This window comes from Misgurnus anguillicaudatus, chromosome 15, assembly GCF_027580225.2.
Source record: "Misgurnus anguillicaudatus chromosome 15, ASM2758022v2, whole genome shotgun sequence".
NCBI classification, from domain to species: domain Eukaryota; kingdom Metazoa; phylum Chordata; class Actinopteri; order Cypriniformes; family Cobitidae; genus Misgurnus; species Misgurnus anguillicaudatus.
In genome coordinates, this window is record NC_073351.2 from 32,377,528 (window position 1) to 32,394,869 (window position 17,342).

General features: G+C 37.1%; 1 protein-coding gene and 1 non-coding gene across 6 annotated transcripts in view; both read right to left on the reverse strand.

Moving 5' to 3' along the window:
* Positions 1-17,342, reverse strand: part of garre1 (granule associated Rac and RHOG effector 1) — a 53,391-nt gene that overhangs the window by 22,281 nt on the left and 13,768 nt on the right. For 2 of the 5 annotated variants that reach the window (XM_055173725.2, XM_055173724.2), the window contains exon 2: positions 1,339-2,605. In XM_055173725.2, the coding sequence (XP_055029700.2) occupies positions 1,339-1,842 (504 nt within the window). In that variant the 5' untranslated portion in view covers positions 1,843-2,605. Of the gene's footprint in view, positions 1-1,338; positions 2,606-6,756; positions 6,896-8,668; positions 8,870-12,301; positions 12,455-17,342 lie in introns of those variants that run through there. The other 3 variants (XM_055173727.2, XM_055173726.2, XM_073853798.1) reach the window with 3 other exon arrangements.
* LOC129419908 (small nucleolar RNA SNORA17) lies at positions 4,944-5,082 on the reverse strand. The gene has a single exon (XR_008636747.1). It is a non-coding gene; the product is annotated as a small nucleolar RNA SNORA17 (small nucleolar RNA).

A 17,342-nucleotide genomic window follows, 5' to 3' on the forward strand; every position in this document is an offset into this window, starting at 1 on the left:
AGTAACATTATATAAGTATAGTTTTATTAACTTTTACCTCGCGCCAAAACAATAACAGCACAAAAGACACTAAATATGAATATGAAAACAAGTAATAGTTTTATCATGACACCAAATACTGCTGATTTGATCTCATTTTGACCATCAAAAACAAACAAGGCGAATATCAGAGCCAGGGAATCCCTGTCAGAAATGTAGCCCAGAGAGGGCGGTGGTCAGCGGGGCGAGTGAACACTGACGTCCGCTCATGCTTTGGTTCTCATACGTACCGAATCTCACTAAGCAAACGTTTAAACAGGCGCTATCTTTACTAATCGACTGCAGATTTAAATATAATACAGATACATTCTCGACTGAACTAATCTTAAAACTACACTTTGTGACCAAGAAACGTTAACATAAAGAAACGCCTATCCGTCCATTGAGTTATTATGAGATTCAAAGCAGCCGAAAGTGTTACCTGTCATTCTGGCCGCCCTCAAATCCGTGGCGGAAGAAGTAGTTCTCAAACATAGAGGCTTTTAAAATAACTCCGTTGTTGTTTTCTAGTTTTCATTTTTCAAACGTGTGCCGTCGAACTGTTGTATAAAAGCAATATCGCTCTCGGAGTCGTGTGATATAGCTCTATATCATCACGGGTGTGATTGTCTACGGCCTCGTGCCTCTGGCCTAATCACAGCCGTGATGATATAGAGCTATATCACACTCCTACTCGAGCGATATTGCTTAAATATTGTATTGTTGCGCTATATTTGTGTTTTAAAGAAAAGTAAATAGGCTTACAACATGAGAAATTAGCGATTAGCCAACAGGCTAATATCCAAAAGATTTTATGTACACAATGCGCTATTCTCATCTCAAAATGAGGTCATATGTCTCCTAATTTAACAATCCACATTTTCTAAAGATGTTTGTTCTGTGGAAATTTGTAAAACCGATGTATTTTCTATGTTTTGATGGCTGAATGACCAGCATCTTAATAGAAAGCGATAGGTTTAAAGCACACACTCTGGACGTCCATCCCTCACAGCCTCGGTTGAAATCAACATGGCGACGGACTGAATAAGGTGTATTGGATAGTACAGCCCAGTTTACTTTGCTTGGAGTTTAGTGCTGCTTTATAGTAAGTGGGATTATAGACTTACTACTGTGTCTCTACTACGGTGACATCATCATAAGCGCGATACAAACAAACGCCTGACCACGCACAAACCCCAAAGTAAGCTGTACTGAACCGTACCGGGCCGTACTATCCAATGGAAAAGGCCATTTTAAAGACTAGCAACAATATGCAAGAATGTCTTGGCAAATGTGAGAAGGTGGTTTTGCATGATTTACCTCAACGTCCTGCACGCTGAAGTCGTTTTGGTCTTTGAAGTTAGCCGCGCCTGCGCTGAGCTCCATCAGCATCTTGCCGATCTCTGGCTTTATTGCGGTCGTGAGACGGCTGGTCGTTTCCATGACATGTTCCTGCACGTCTTTCAGTTGCATAGCTGCTTTGGAATATCGGGAGTCCCGGAACACACTGCCGAAGAGCTCCGTCAGGAACGCGCTCGCACGACAGAAAGCGTTCAGCGCGTCCAGGTATTTCGAGATGCCCTGCTGGATGTCCGCGATCGCCGTGGTATTCCCCGGGGGCAGCGCGTGGCAACTGGAAGGGGTGGAGCCTATGGTCGCCATGGGAGATGGGGCGGAGCAGGAAGAACCCAAAGGGGCGCTGAGGGTCCGGCTGAGCTCGGGCAACTGGTACTGCTGGTGCTGCTGCACTTTGTGCTTGGACCCGCCAATCAGAAAGCGCAGCTTGTAGTCCATTTTACTTTCTTGTGCACTGCAACAATACATATGTGTTCAACGTGGCCAGGGAGTGCGCGTCCTCACGAAGTCCTGCTTTACCTTCGCACTGGTTCTCGATGCCACGTAACCTGGGCCTGCTGGAATCAGGTAAAAAGATAGCTTAAAGATCCCATCAGAGACGTGGTCGCCTCAGCGCTGTGCTCCCGAGATGAAGGGAGAGATGGAGAGGATCGAAAAATTCTGCAGCCCAGCTGCAATCCTACATGCAGCTTGCATCAAAAAACAGCAAAATATCCTAAATGACAGAACGATTTCTGTTAGCTCGTGATTCACCGTCAGAGCTGCTTCACAGGTGCTTCACAAAAAAAGAAAAAGACACCCGCTCTGCGCATCCATTTTACTCCGAGCATAGCTTCAATCCGGAAAAAAAAATCCAAAGTGCATCATTAATCCTTCAATCGGAAGCGAAAACCTCAAGCTTTCTGTTGGCCTAAATTTGTTTTAGAAAAACCGTAAAAATCACAAGCACAGATGAGTTCAGTCCTGCTGGAGGCCGCAAGCTACGAGATGATGTGGCGGTCCGGGCTCCAGGACTTTTGTGCTCGCTCTGACGGATCCGGTCGGTCAGAGGGTTCTGGTCTGGGAGAGGAAAAGAGAGAGAGATGGCCGGACTCCCTCTTGATCTGTTTGCCGAGTCTGAGGTAGTTAATACTCACAACGGAAACAAATGTGCTTCCAGATAGGGTCTCCCAGCAAACGCAGATTGGAGTAACAAAAGCACAAACTATCTGTAAGGCCTCTCGGTCATTTCCTGTGAAAAAGAGACAGACAAAGAGAACGTCAGTGAGATATCACACAGAGGATGTGTTTTGACATTTGTTTCCAAGCGTCGCCTGGAGATTTGATTCAGATGTTTGTTTATAATCTATGAGGCACTGATTATTACAGTGGAAGATTCAGCTTATCACATTCATGATACATCATAAATACAACACAAATGGAAGACGTAAGTTCACATCTGGGTGGTTATCGAATCATGGGTAAATAGTAACCAGGGAATTCTGAGTGCTAAAGACAAAGTGGCATCCTTAAGTATTAGTATGCACCGGGTAAACAAAGTGCATCTCACATGTTTTCTTGTAAATAAGCATTTTTTTATCAGACTCTTGATGGATTCTGTCAGGGTTATTTTTGTAAACTAAAACTGAAACTAAGACGAAAACGAATATCATTTTTTTTGTAAATAAAATGAAATAAAACCTGAAAAACTAAAACTAAACCAACAACTGCAATTGAAAAACTAACTAAAATAAAATAATAACGAAAAATACATATTCGTTTGCGCAAAGCTTTTATTAAACTGCAAAAACAAATGCTGCACTTGGCTGTTTCAGGAAACACCTGTAGATGGTGCTTCATGCAAGTAAAAGGATTCTGCCAACAAAATGGAATTTCCGAATCGTGTTTACACCAGACACGGTTGAGGCAGCAAGTGCGAGTGATTTACATGTTAAGTCAATGCAAAGACACAAATCGGTAAGCACGAATGGTGCGGCACGGATGTAGAACCCAGGATGCAGAATTGAGCGTTGACGCGTGATCAGCGCAAGTTGAAAATTCTGAACTTTGGCGGATTTTCACGCGGCGTTAACCAATCAGGAGCTTGCTCTAGCAGTGACGTGATTACGTGACGTGAGGAGGTCAAACAATCTGGTTAGTTTACTTAATTTGAGCTATGTAAGCCCCTCCCATGACGCGAGTTTACACGTGCATGTCTCAAATGACTAGAATTTCATGTGCAACTTTCAGGCGCGAATGACGCGAGTACACTCAAAATTTTCAAGCGTCTAACTATAGCGCATTTTTGCCACCTCTTCCGCGTCTGGTGTGAATGCACAGTAAGAGACATTTACGCCGGCAGCCCGTGTGTGTTTTCAATTGTTCCCAATGGAAGCGCTGCACTTTTCAAAAACGGCAACAGTTGGCGGGTTTTGTCTGTGCTGAGCGCCGGCAATCGGCGGTTTATCCGTGCTGAGCGTCGAGAGGAAGCATGCCGCACAAGCCCTGAAAAGTGAAGCCAAAATCTCTTGATGGCCCCCCAGTGACTGGTCCCAGTATAGGTCATAAACCCCGCCTCCCCATGTTATTCAATGGGACTTGAGACCAACTAAACAATTTAATTACACTTCCATTATCATTTTTGCGAAGCTGGTTTCTGTCATTTAATGTAGTTTTTAATCATGCTGATGTAAATTCAAGTGTTTGTTTTTAAAATAAGTTTGTTTTTAGTTACTTATTTAATGCTATAAAAACAGTGGTGTCACCTCATGATTGACAGCTGTGACATGCGCATTCTGCGAGAGCAAGGGCGGGGCCTTGCTTTCGCGGCTTTACTTCCTGTTCACTACTGCGCATGACTGGTCCCGAAATCACTACTGTGCAGAATCAAGATCCAAGATGTCAGCACCTTATCGGGACACTGACAGCTTCACTTTTCACCAATTGAAAAGAGCGAACGAGCATCGTCCATCTTTTTTACGGTCTATGGTCGAGAGTTGAAAAATGTTCAACTTTGGGTGAAAAGCTCAGCTCGTCAATGTCACTTCTCACTCAGCCATTCAATCACAGTGGAGGAGGGGCGGGACAAATATCACAACCACCAACCGGGGGATCATTTAACGACTGATAAAAAACAGAAGTATCATAGCAACCAAGTTGGCAAGCACCTACAGTCTGCGTCACCCTGGTGTTTTCAGTCACGTTTTTCAGTCAGCCTGGCATTTTCAGGGCAAGATTAACCATTTTTTTAAACATTGCTGAAGTCAAATGTATTTTTTATAGCATTTTATACAACTTTGCATTGTTGCAAAGCACCTTTACCCAGTACATTTTAACACATTTTAACATTGAGAAAGACAGCATATATCAGGCCTACATAAATAAGCATCAAATAAAGAAGGGGGAAGTATGGAAGATGACCACTCAAAGAAGTAAGCTTAACAATAATTGTGTACAGGTTTGTGATTGGACTGTTAAATTCATAGTAGTGTGATACTAACAAAGTATGCATGTCATAATATGGTTCAGTGTTACTAACAGCATTCAAGCCATCAGTTTAGGCGACACTATTTGTTTATACAACAATACAATTTGTAGGATTACAAATGACACTAAGCACCCATTATTTAATTTAAGGGGTACAGAGTATAGCCATAATCCTTTACTCTATGCCACCTTATGACACAGCAGCGACACAATCAGTCGCACTGCAACGCCTCAAGGGGCAAGATTAAGCAGATATGAAGCAAAAGCATTTGATGAACGTATAATACGCGCTGAGAGCATTCGGTTAACGTCATTATTTCCGGTCATTTTATTTGCATCCGAGCACTTCATATGGAAAGGTAATCATTTTAAGTTCAAACATGCATTAGTACCATCAACCACTAAATGGGTGATTCTCACGAAACCATTGAAACACCACGGCACTAATGATTTTAGCTTTAAAATGTGTATAGTAACATTAAAAAGCATAAGAATTAACACAATACTGTGTTCTACCTTGCACAATGTGTGATTTCAACATAAGATTTTATAATTGTAAATTTTATCTCATTTTCTGCTGAAATTCTCATTACCGCAATGTGTCCGGCTGTGTTTGAACATGTGTTATGTTGTAATTTAATCAAATTAACATAAAAATATTAAGAAAAAAAATAAATGGATGTTTTGCTAGACTACTTTAGATGACAGAAAAAATATTTACTGAATATTCATGTATAATAATAATGAAGAAAAATTAGGAAAATGACGTGTCCATGCCTGATGTTCTCATCCTCCGCAACACTTTTTGAGAACAGTTTAAGCACACATACAGAATTTTAATAAAGTTTGATTTTGAGTGATCAAGCACATGGACCAGTTACTTCAAGATGGCTACCAGGTAAGATCATTTTTTTACAGTTAATTTGCAATATTGTCTTGTCAGAATGCTTACACGACATTTTGATTATCATTACCGCAACAGATGCTTATTAAATGTTAATTTAATTAGTAGAAGCATAATACTTTGTTTTTTAATGCATGTGCAGAATCTCCAAATTATGTTCTTTCAGGTTTGTCATGTCATTTTGAAAATATGTCAGTGTTGATGTTTTCTGACTGTTGCGGTAATGAGATTTTTTAGGACAAATTTTTTAAATTATGTTACAAAAAGTGTTAAATGATAAGTAAAAGTTTTTAAATTAATGTTCCAAATTACTCCAAACTTTGTTTTTCAATGTCTGGTGGGAAAAAAAGTAAATTTAAGCAATTTTTACATTTTCATGCTTGACATTTTTAAAACCAAGTTTTCGTGAGAATCACCCAAATAAGCCAAACATTAAGCATATATCACTTTAAAAATAAGACACAGCTCAAGATCCCACCCTCATGTGCCAACCTGCTGGATTGTGGAGATCAGGACAGGGCTTGTATACTATTCAAAAACAAAAACCACCAGACGTGTCGATATGCAAATAGTCCAATCATATTTACATAGGCTTACAAAAGTAATGCAGCATCAATTCAATGGTTTTACAAGTTATAGGTGACTAAAAGAGCAGAATGTATTTTTCGAAAAATGCTACAGCTAGATGTCTGAACAATGAAGTCTCTGTTTCACCCAAAACATTGTAGGCTTATTGTATTGTAGCACACTTAAAATCAGGCAAAACAATACATGTTAACTGCTACAAAATATAACCACAAGACCACTCGATACAACTTTAGCACAGACAGGACGCTTTAGCACACACCCGTCAGTGTGTTTCTGTGCTACGAGACTCATTGTACTGCTGTATTTAACCAGCATAAAAACATTCCAGAAGTCTCTGCTGTGATCCACTGACCTCAAAATCTCACTTCCTTTGACAAACAACAAACAGCTATCTAGGAAAACACACACTGTAGCGCTCGGCTCACATTTATAGGACGTCGACCGTCTCCGGTGAGAGTCTGGTGTCTTTCAGAAGAATCTGAACACATGTTTGTCTCCAGTACAGCGACACCACACAGACGAACAGAGTTCCTGTCTGTAAGCCCTGGGATTACAGGCGTGTTGTTAGTGTGAGACGGGTTAGAGAACCCAACACACACACACAAAAGCACGCACACACAGACACACAACCGTGGAAACTCCTTCAAAACAGCACAGCAGGGAGAGCCAAAATCACAACTGCTCGAAAAGGAAAAAGGTTTTGGGAGGCGTTCAGTCCTGCAGATATGAAAAGGAAGTGTTGTGTTGTGATGATGGATCATCTTGTTCTAAAAAAAAAGTTCAGCATTTCCTCTCTGTCACTACACCTCCTTATTGTGTTGACAAAAGTGCGAGACTGGGGCTAAAAATATGCTGTAAAACATCTCTGCCAAGTCACTCTGAATGACATTTCCCAAAAAAGGGTACTGTGCCTGAGTTTTGTGATGTTGATAGACTGGAAAATAATTATTTTTTATAATGCATCAAAAATATAAAGTAACAACAGATGTCAGAGCTTTACACTGCAATACATGACTTTCTTAGTTTTTTGTCTTGTTTTCAGTAAAAATATCTAAAAATTCTTAAATTAAGATGCTTTTTCTTGATGAGCAAAACAACCCAAGAAAATAAGTCTAGTTTTTAGACCAAAAATATCAAATTTAATTGATTTTGTGCATAAAACAAGCAAAAAAAAAAATGCCAATGGAGTAAGCTAAAAAATCGTGAACATTTTTCTTAAACACTAAATTCTAGAAAAATTCAAGAAAAATTTGCTTACCCCATCGACAGATTTTTTTTCTTGGGTCATTTTGCTCATCAAGAAAAAGCACCTTAATTTAAGACTTTAGATATTTTTACCGAAAACAAGACAGAAGTACCAAGAATTTTTTTCATGAAAATAATTTTTTTTGTAGTGCAGCACTCACACTTTCTTGCTTAGTATTTTTGTCTTGTTTTCAGTAAAAATATCAAAAAATTCCTAAATTAAGATGAATTTTCTTGATAAGCAAAATGACCTCAGAAAATAAGTCTAGTTTTTAGACAAAAAAATGAAATTTAAGTGCATTTATACTTAAAACAAACAAAAAAAAAATCTGCCAATGGGGTAAGAAACTATTTCTTGAATTTTCCTAAATTAAGAATTTTTAGATATTTTTACTGAAAAAAGACAAAAATACTAAGAATTTTTTTCTTGAAAATAATTTTTTCTTAAAAAATTCTTAGTATTTTTGTCTTGTTTTCAGTAAAATAGCTAAAAATTCTTAAATTAAGATGCTTTTTCTTGATGAGAAAATTTAAGTGATTTTGTACATAAAACAAACAAAAAAACTTGTTTTAAACTCGCTTGTTTTATGCACAAAATCACTTAAATTTGATATTTTTGGTGTAAAAGCTAGACTTATTTTCTACGGTCATTTTGCTCATCAAGAAAAAGCATCATAATTTAAGAATTTTTAGATATTTTTAGATATAAGACATAAGCTGTGTCTTATTTTTAAAGTGATATATGCTTAATTCTTTTTCTTGAAATAATTTTTTGCAGTGTAATACAGTCATTTTTTGCAGTGTAACGGTTTAAGAAAAAAGTAAACTTATTTCAACTTTTTTTTACCCCATTGGCAGATTTTTTGTTGTTTTAGGCACAAATTCACTTAAATTCTTCTAAAAACTAGATTTATTTTCTTAAGTAATTTTGCTCACCTAGAAAATGATGTATCTTGATATTTGTAATAACAACAAGACAAAAATACTAAGTAAGAAAGTCTTTTTTGCAGTGCAAACGACCATGATAGGAGGTAGACCACACAATGAGAGAGAGAGAGAGAGAGAGAGATTGAAAAATACAAAAAATCTTACATATTTTGGCTTTAAAGCAAACGGCTGACGTGTTTCATTGGTGTGTAGGCACTAAAAAGCCGGAGATCAACAGCTGTTGTCCATGATCCACCAGCACAAGTGGAGTTCCTGTCAGACTGCCTCACGTACAACATGATAACACAACTGTCCACCCCGCCACACAACACAACTGCTGTCTGCGTGCAGAAAACGTCCTTCACATCTGTTATTAATGGAGTTCAGGAATGTTTCACTCAGCACAGAAAGGTGGATCATTATCAGAACAAAGACACAAAGAAAGATAAAGTTAAATAACACCACTGGTGACGAGAAAGATCGTAACACATCTGCAAAAAAGGGCAAAATCCTCTTGGTTTAGGAAACTCTACGTGAGTGACGAAAAGGAAGAAAATGTCAAGCCGAATTCCAAAAATGTTTGCCAGACAGGTTTTAGTCAGTTGTTCAACCAGAGCAAACACACACGTTTTATTTAACCAGTGAACATAGGCAATGTTACAGTTAAAACACATCTGTGAAATCAAATCAACTGAAATGTCACAGCTTTAGGCTACATTGAAGGTGCAGTGTGTAATTTTTAGAAGGATCTCTTGACAGAAATGCAATATAATATACAAAGCTATATTATCATGGGTGTATAAAGACCTTTTTATAATGCATCGTTATGTTTTCATTAACTTAGAATGAGTAGTCTACATGCATGGGGGTCCCCTTAAGTGGAAGTCGCCATTTTGTGCCACCACATTTCTACAGAAGCCCTTAACGGACATTTCTACAGAAGCCCTTAACGGACAAACATTTTTTGTCTCCGACGATGACATGTTTTTCCAGTGGCGGCTACTGTCGCTTCTCTATGCGGTTCAAAAGCGAGGGGTGAGAAGTGGGCTGAGCCGTTGGTTGCAATTCGCAATCTCACTACTAGATGCCACTAAAATTTACACACTGCACCTTTAACACAACGTTTATTTTGCTTTATAACTTTGATCAAATATATCCGCTTTTCAACAAAGTGCATCCTGAATTTTTTAGTATCCGTTTTGGCCCAGAATTTTCATTTTGGTGCATCACTTACAAAAATGTTCTAAAATTCGTTGGAAGAACGTTGAAAAAGCAGTAAAATACAGTCCCATAAGGCAGGGGTTCCCAAACGTTTTATTTTGCGACCCACTTAAAAAAGTCAAATCTATCCCCGTACACACCAACATATTTCTAAATGTAAATTAAGGAAACCCACTTTTTTCCTCTTTTACGATCGAGTAGTTTTTTATGAAATGTAAGTTCTACTCTTTGCTCGCCATTGACGAGTTTGCGTCCCTGCCAATGACAAGTATTTCCGGCAATCCATAATACCACTATTATCCACCAGGTGGCGCTCTTCCGCAACTTCTGATCTCAATCAAAAATCTTAAAAAAAAAAAAATATCTCAGCCTTTTGCTCAAAATTTGGTGTTTTTGAAGAAACCTATCCATATTTGAGAGGTGATAAGATGAGAACTAACCAGGGTAGGATGAAAGCTTTTTTGTTTGAAAGTAGAGGGTCTGTTTTTTCATTTGTTATATTGTACATTATATTTTTAAAGGCGGCATTAAACTTTTGTGTAAATCATGAAAAATGTTAGCACTGGCTGGCAACTATTTTTAAAAACGCTGGTGGGGAAAGAGTTAAATGTAATATAAAAAACCCTTATTCTATATCATATCAAAATCATTGTCAATGCTTGTCATTAGTTGGACTAAACTGTCTTTGTGTCATTAACCGCTACAGTCAAGCGACTTTACATTGTCTCACTGTGTGACACAAACTGCAAAAAAATAACTTTCTAATTTAGTATTTTTGTCTTGTTTTCAGTAAAATATCTAGATATTGTTTAATTAAGATGTATTTTCTTGATGAGCAAAATGACCTAGGAAAAGATGTCTAGTTTTAGACAAAAAATATAAAATTTAGGAGAATTTGTGTTTAAAACTAGCCAAAAAAACTGCCAATGGAAAAAAAAGTGTTTTAAAATTAAGTGTTTATTAATAAAGTAAACTTACACTGCAAAAAATTATTTTCAAGATAAAAAATGCTTAGTTTTTATGTCTTGTTTTCAGTAAAAATATTAAAAAATTCTTAAAATAAATGCTTTTTCCTGAAAAAGTCTAGTTTTTAGACCAAAAATATCAAATGTATAGGGCTGCAACGATAAATCGCGTGTCCCATTAAAAAGACCTGTCTAAAATCAATTCTGAATCGCAAGGCTGCGATTTTGTGTTTCATGTGCAGCTTGTGTGTGTACTATAGTTTTTGGTCAGAAAGAAGTCCTTATCAATTTAAAATCATTATGTGTCGGAGTCGTTTATAACGTGCAATTAAAAAAACGTTAAACAAAATCATTCAAAATATTCTTTATTATCATGAAAATAACTGAAACAATCTGAAGAACGGCGATATAAATATTCTTCTAGACATTTCCTGGAATAGCATTTGTAATGCTACTTCTTCTGTGGCACAATTGGAGTTTCTGTACGAGAGCGCCCTCTGGCTTTCAGATGTGCCGGGATTTCACCGTAATTAATTCAAATTCATCCATTGAGAAAACGCGCAGTTGCACAATTAATCGTTACAGCCCTACAAATCTAAGTGACCTTGTGAACAAAACAAGCAAAAAAAATCTGCCAATGTGGTAAGCAAATTTTTCTTGAATTTATTGTTTATTGCTTACCCCATAGGCAGATCCCATCCTTGTTCCATGCACAAACCCACCCAAATTTGATATTTTTGGTCTAAAAACTAGACCTATTTTCTTTGGTCGTTCCGCTCACCAGGAAAAAGCATCTTAATTTAAGAATTTTTTGATATTTCTACTGAAAACAAGACAAAAATACCAAGATTTTTCTTTCCTGAAAAATCGTTTTTGCAGTGTATTTAAAAAAAAATCTTATTCCATTGGCAGATTTTTTCCCTGTTCTCAAGCACAAATTCGCCTACATTTAATATATTTTTGTGTCTAAAAACTAGACTTATTTTCTTGGGTCCTAGGCTTAATTTAAGAATTTTTTGAGATTTTTACCGAAAACCCGGCAAAAATACTCAGTAAGAAAGTCATTTTTTGCAGTGCACAAAGGGTACCCCTGCTGTAGGGTCCCACTGTTGTTTTGGTTGTACTCATGCATGCCAATAGGCTGAATTACTCGCATGCGCATGACGTCACCATTAACACAGATTTGTGTTTACATAGTTTACATAGAGACAACAAGGCATTGTTTTAAAAGGCTTATTGCATTAACCTTCCTATGCAGCACCTGACAGTAGATACTTGAGATTATTGTACCTATATTTTAAATAAACATTCACAGATCAATCGTATATTTCCTTATACACTGACTGTAATCATATATATCTTTCCTTAAAGCAGTAAGCATGCGTGAGGAACTGTGGGATTATTTTGGGGATTCCCATTCAGAGCAGACGAACAACAGGCGAACACAACACAAGTGTTGACTCTTACATCAGCATGTGCTCTGCGCAGCTGTCATAAACACTTACCTCAGCACATTCTGCTCATCATCAATAATCATTAGATTTTACTCCATTCAACAAATAAAAAACAAAATTTCAAAGCAACAACACTACACTGAAAATACCACACCAACCTTTGTAGATCCTGACACAGTTTCCCTAATAAACGCTGCAGTCGGAGACACACAGTATCTCTTCAAAATGCTTGTTTTTACAGCGGCTCGCTTGTGTGGGGCCGGTAACTGTGTATGACCCCCTGAATTCAGACTCCATTTCAGCTACACACCAAAAGAGAACACAGCTCGAGTTTCACAGGCACGTGGTGCATTGTGGGAATTATGGCAATGGCTGTTGCTGCTTGGCTCGTAGGCAAACATGACGTGGATGAAGGCTCTGCTGGGTGTCTGTGTATGAATCTGTGAGTTTGTGATGAAGTGTCTCATGGAAAAGGCATTTTGTTAGTTTCTGTGGCTGCGTCGGTCTCTAAACGCAGCATTCAGGAGAAATGATTGAAAACTTTGAAGACGACTGCTGTGTCTAAAAGTATGTTTTATTTAAATATACCAAAATATTTTAGCGCGGTCACTCGCGGTTACCTCGTTTTCCTAAAACAAAACATTTTACATTCCATATTACCCCACAAAACTGGATCAGTTGCCATTAAACAACCCTGGCAAATAGTTCTAGTCATATTTAATATGCTTAAAGGAATTTTCTTAAAAGAAAAATCCAGATGATTTGCTCACCACCATGTCATGCGGGATGTTGATGTCTTTCTTTGTTCAGTCGAGAAGAAATTGTGTTTTTTGGGGAAGGCATTCCAGGATTTTTCTCATTTTGATGGACTTTAATGGACACCAACACTTAACACTTAACTCAACACGTGGCAGTTTTTTTTCAGCGGAGTATCAAAGGACTATAAACGATCCCAAACGAGGCATAAGGGTTTTATCTAGCAAAACGATTGTCATTTTTGACAATAAAAATAACAAATATACACTTTTGAAGCACAACTTCTCGTCTAGATCCGGTCCAGCGCGACCTAACGTAAATGCGTAGTGACGTAGGGAGGTCACGTGTTACATATATAAAACGCAAATTTGCAGACCATTGTAAACAATAAACTGACACAAAGACATTAATTAGTATCAGTTGGCATACAACAACGTTGGAACGGTCCTCTTTCTCAACACTTGTAAACACTGGGGCGGAGTTTCGCGTTTGTCCTCTGTGACCTCTTGACATCATGCCATATTGCGTGGGGTCACACTGGCGCATCACGACCGGATCTAGACGAGAAGTTGTGCCCCAAAAGTGTATATTTGTTATCTTTACCGTCAAAAATGACAATCGTTTTGCTAGATAAGACACTTATGCCTCGTTTGAGATCGTTTATAGTCCTTTGAAACTCCGTTGAAAAAAACTGTTAAGTGTTGGGTTAAGTATTAATTGTTGGTGTCTATTAAAGTCTATTAAAATGAGAAAAATCCTGTAATGTTTTTGTCAAAAAACATAATTTCTTCTCGACTGAACAAAGAAAGACATCAACATTTTGGATGACAAGGTGGTGAGTAAATTATCTGGATTTTTCTTTTAAGAAAATGGACTAATCCTTTAAGCGTGGAAAGATACAGAACATATCCATATCTTAGAATTCAAAAAAATACTCATGGATTTACCATGGTACCATCTCAATACCATGGTATTATTGCCTGTTTTAATGATTAATGCTCTATATTGCTTTTCAATTGTAGCAGTACTCGGAAATATTAATGAAGAAAGCCTTTGGGGATTTTCCTCAAGAAATTTGACACAAGGTAAAGTAGTGAAACAAACGAGTTTGGACTAGTTACCTCAGAAACCAAACACTAAGATCCATCACAGTTTCAAACAAAACCAAACATTTGTCAAACAAACATTGAAACTATAGGGGTTCTCCAAATTTTCAGTCCAGGACAAAGTGTAAAGTTCTCATGACCTCTCAAAGCCCATCCACTTTAAAATGTTATAGACATAACGCTAAACGCTGCCATATTTAACAATTTTAATATTTCTAGTTAGGGCTGCAAAACGACTAATCACGACTAATCGTTTGCAGAATAAAAGTTTTTGTTTTCATCATATATGTGTGTGCATTGTGTATAATAATTGTATATATATAAATACACACAGAGATATATATACAAAAGTATATGTTTAAGAAATATTCACATTTGTATATACATTTTTATATTTATATATAATTTATAATATATATAATTATACTATTCGTATTTTCTTAAAATTATACATGCATGTGTGTGTATTTATATAACCATAATTATTATACACAGTACACACACACACATGATGTAAACAAAAACTTTTATTCTGCAAACGATTAGTCACGATTAGGGCTGCAACGATTCGTCGACGTTGTCGACAAAAATCGATAATAGAAATAGTGGACAATGAATTTCATTGTCGACGTTGTCGCCAGACATGTTTTTTCCGACCGAGTGAGGCGTCTCTCTTCATTACAATGTTTGCCGAGAGTCGCACATGCGCATTAGCTTCTCTGCTCAGTGATAACATACAGAAATGGCAGCCTCCAACGCAGCAGCTGTGCGTACCAAAACATCCGAAGTTTGGGAGCATTTAAGCCTGGATACGGCGAATAAAAAGATTACCTGCATGGTTTGCAGAGCAGTCTTTGCGTTTCACGGCAGCACCTCGGTCATGCACGAACATTTAAAGAGAAAGCACGTCGGACAGTTGAATGAAACGGAGTTTGACTCGCCTCAGTAAGATGTAAATAACATGGAAGCCAATACGTTTTGTTTTGGATGTACATTGTACATTTTATAAGCGTATTTTCGCTAAAGGATTTAACGTTATGCCCGACTGTGCCTGACAAAATTTTAAATTAAATGCATGCAGTCTGAAGAAGAGAGCCACCATGGACCCCTTTCTGCAAAAGAAGCAGACGTGCACCCCACAACAGGCGAATGCCCTCACTGAGTATATATAAAACTCTGTTTTTGTAATTTTTCAGAAATCTCGTTTTTTGGTTGTGCATTCAAATTAATATCAATTCAACTCAAGTTGGTTTTGATTTAAACCTTCAAAACTTAAAAAATACAGCATATATATATATAAATATATATATATATATATATATATATTAAAATAGCTGAAATACATAACTTCGTTTTGGTAAAATCATAGTAGCTGCAATTATTAAAAATGTAAAACTTGTTTTCATTGAATGTAAAAAAAATTAATTGAACTACCCCCTTCTTTCTTGTTTACTATCATTTTCCACAGAATTAAAGCAATCTCACGCTACATTTTAGAAAAAAATAATAATTATTCGATTAGTCGACGAATCGTTTCAATAGTCGGTGACTAGTCGACTATTAAAATAGTCGTTAGTTGCAGCCCTAGTCACGATTAATCGTTTTGCAGCCCTATTTCTAGTGCTACTCCTGCCCCTGTAACAAAAACTGTATTTATCACACATAACCCCGAACAGAGATCTCTGATGAAAGCAAACATGTGAAATAAAACATTTAAGGAAATATTTTCTCTTGTTGCCTTTGGGTAACACTGAAAACACAAAGATTAAACAGACAAAAGGCTCTTGCATTTAGGCTGAATGACCTCATCGCTTTGCTACACATCCTGGTGGCTCCAATCCTGCTGTGGATAAACTCGTAACAGTGAGAGAAGTCATTTGTTTTGAGTTTAAAATGTGCTCTTTGTTCTGGTTTTAGCTGATGATAAAGCCTGCGGCACGCAGCGAGGAAAGCCCTGCTGGAAGAGAAGTCTCGTGACGGAGGGTGAAACTGAACCTCTGTGAAACCAAAAGTCTTTCCTGAAACACCTGTTTGTGTAATGACATCATCCCCGGTGGGAAGACGGGCGAACTGTTCACCTGCTTTCTAGAGATTATTCGATACATCTGACAATTTCAGGGCCTGACTTAACAATTACTTTGTGTTGGGTTCATTAAACTGCAGGATAGTAAAAAACAAATAAATCTCAAAGCAACCTCGTTTTATAGCATTGAGTCAAAATCATTCACAATGATTTTCTGTGGTAATGGACGGTGTACAGCTGATTCAAGTTTAACTTAAATTTAACCATGTTTACTTTTCTAATGCACATTTATGATGAAACATTGTCTCCAAATATATATATTTTTTAATTTCTTGGTTGAAAATGTCATACTTGTTCCACTGAAACGCAACAATTTGCAACAATGTTTATCTGACATCAGCAATACTAATACATGATATGCTAATAAAAGATATATTAATAAAAGAAAGTCAAGTCCCGTCGTAAAATTTTTGTAGTAAGTCTTACCGAGATCAAATATGAAATATGAGTTGGGGACTTTTCATTGACTAATGCAATTCATTAAGACTCAAAGGGGCTGTTAATACCTGGTACTAAGATGTGTTTTTGTCGATCGGATCACAAGTGTAAACACGTTTACACCTAGTGTTTTAATCCGGCTCTTTTTGACCACTTCTGTCCTGATTACTCTGAGGGGATGTCCTGTGTGTGCAAGTCCCTCTGCTTTTGTTTAAATTGGGTTTAAATTGACGCAAACTACCATTTTAAATTGTTTAAATTGGGTTTAAATTGACACAAACTAACATTATGTCGGAGTCCACTGCTTGTGTTGTAAGTAAATATGCTGTACAGAGCTTTGTACATGTATATGTAAGAGCTTTCTCTGATATTTCAGAGCAATTGATGAAATAAGCTCACGTAACCTTTAAACACTTGCAAAATAAAACATAAATAAGGCGGAGAGCAGCCACTTCAGATTTATTAACAAGCAAAAAAATCTGCCAATGGGGTAAGGACATTTTTCTTGAATTTTTCTTAAATTTAGTGTTCAAGAAAAATGCTCAAGATTTTTTTGCATACCCAATTGGCAGATTTTTTTGCTTGTTTTATGCACAAAATCACTTAAATTTGATATTTTTGGTCTAATAACTAGACTTATTTTCTTGGGTCATTTTGCTCAGCAAGAAAAAGCATCTTAATTTAAGAACTTTTAGATATTTTTGCTTAAAACAAGACAATTTTTTGCAGTGTATAACTTTTGCTCTGTCTAATCATGTTATAATTTTGAGTTTTGGGGTTTTTTGGAAATTGTCATCATACTAGGGATGCTCCGAT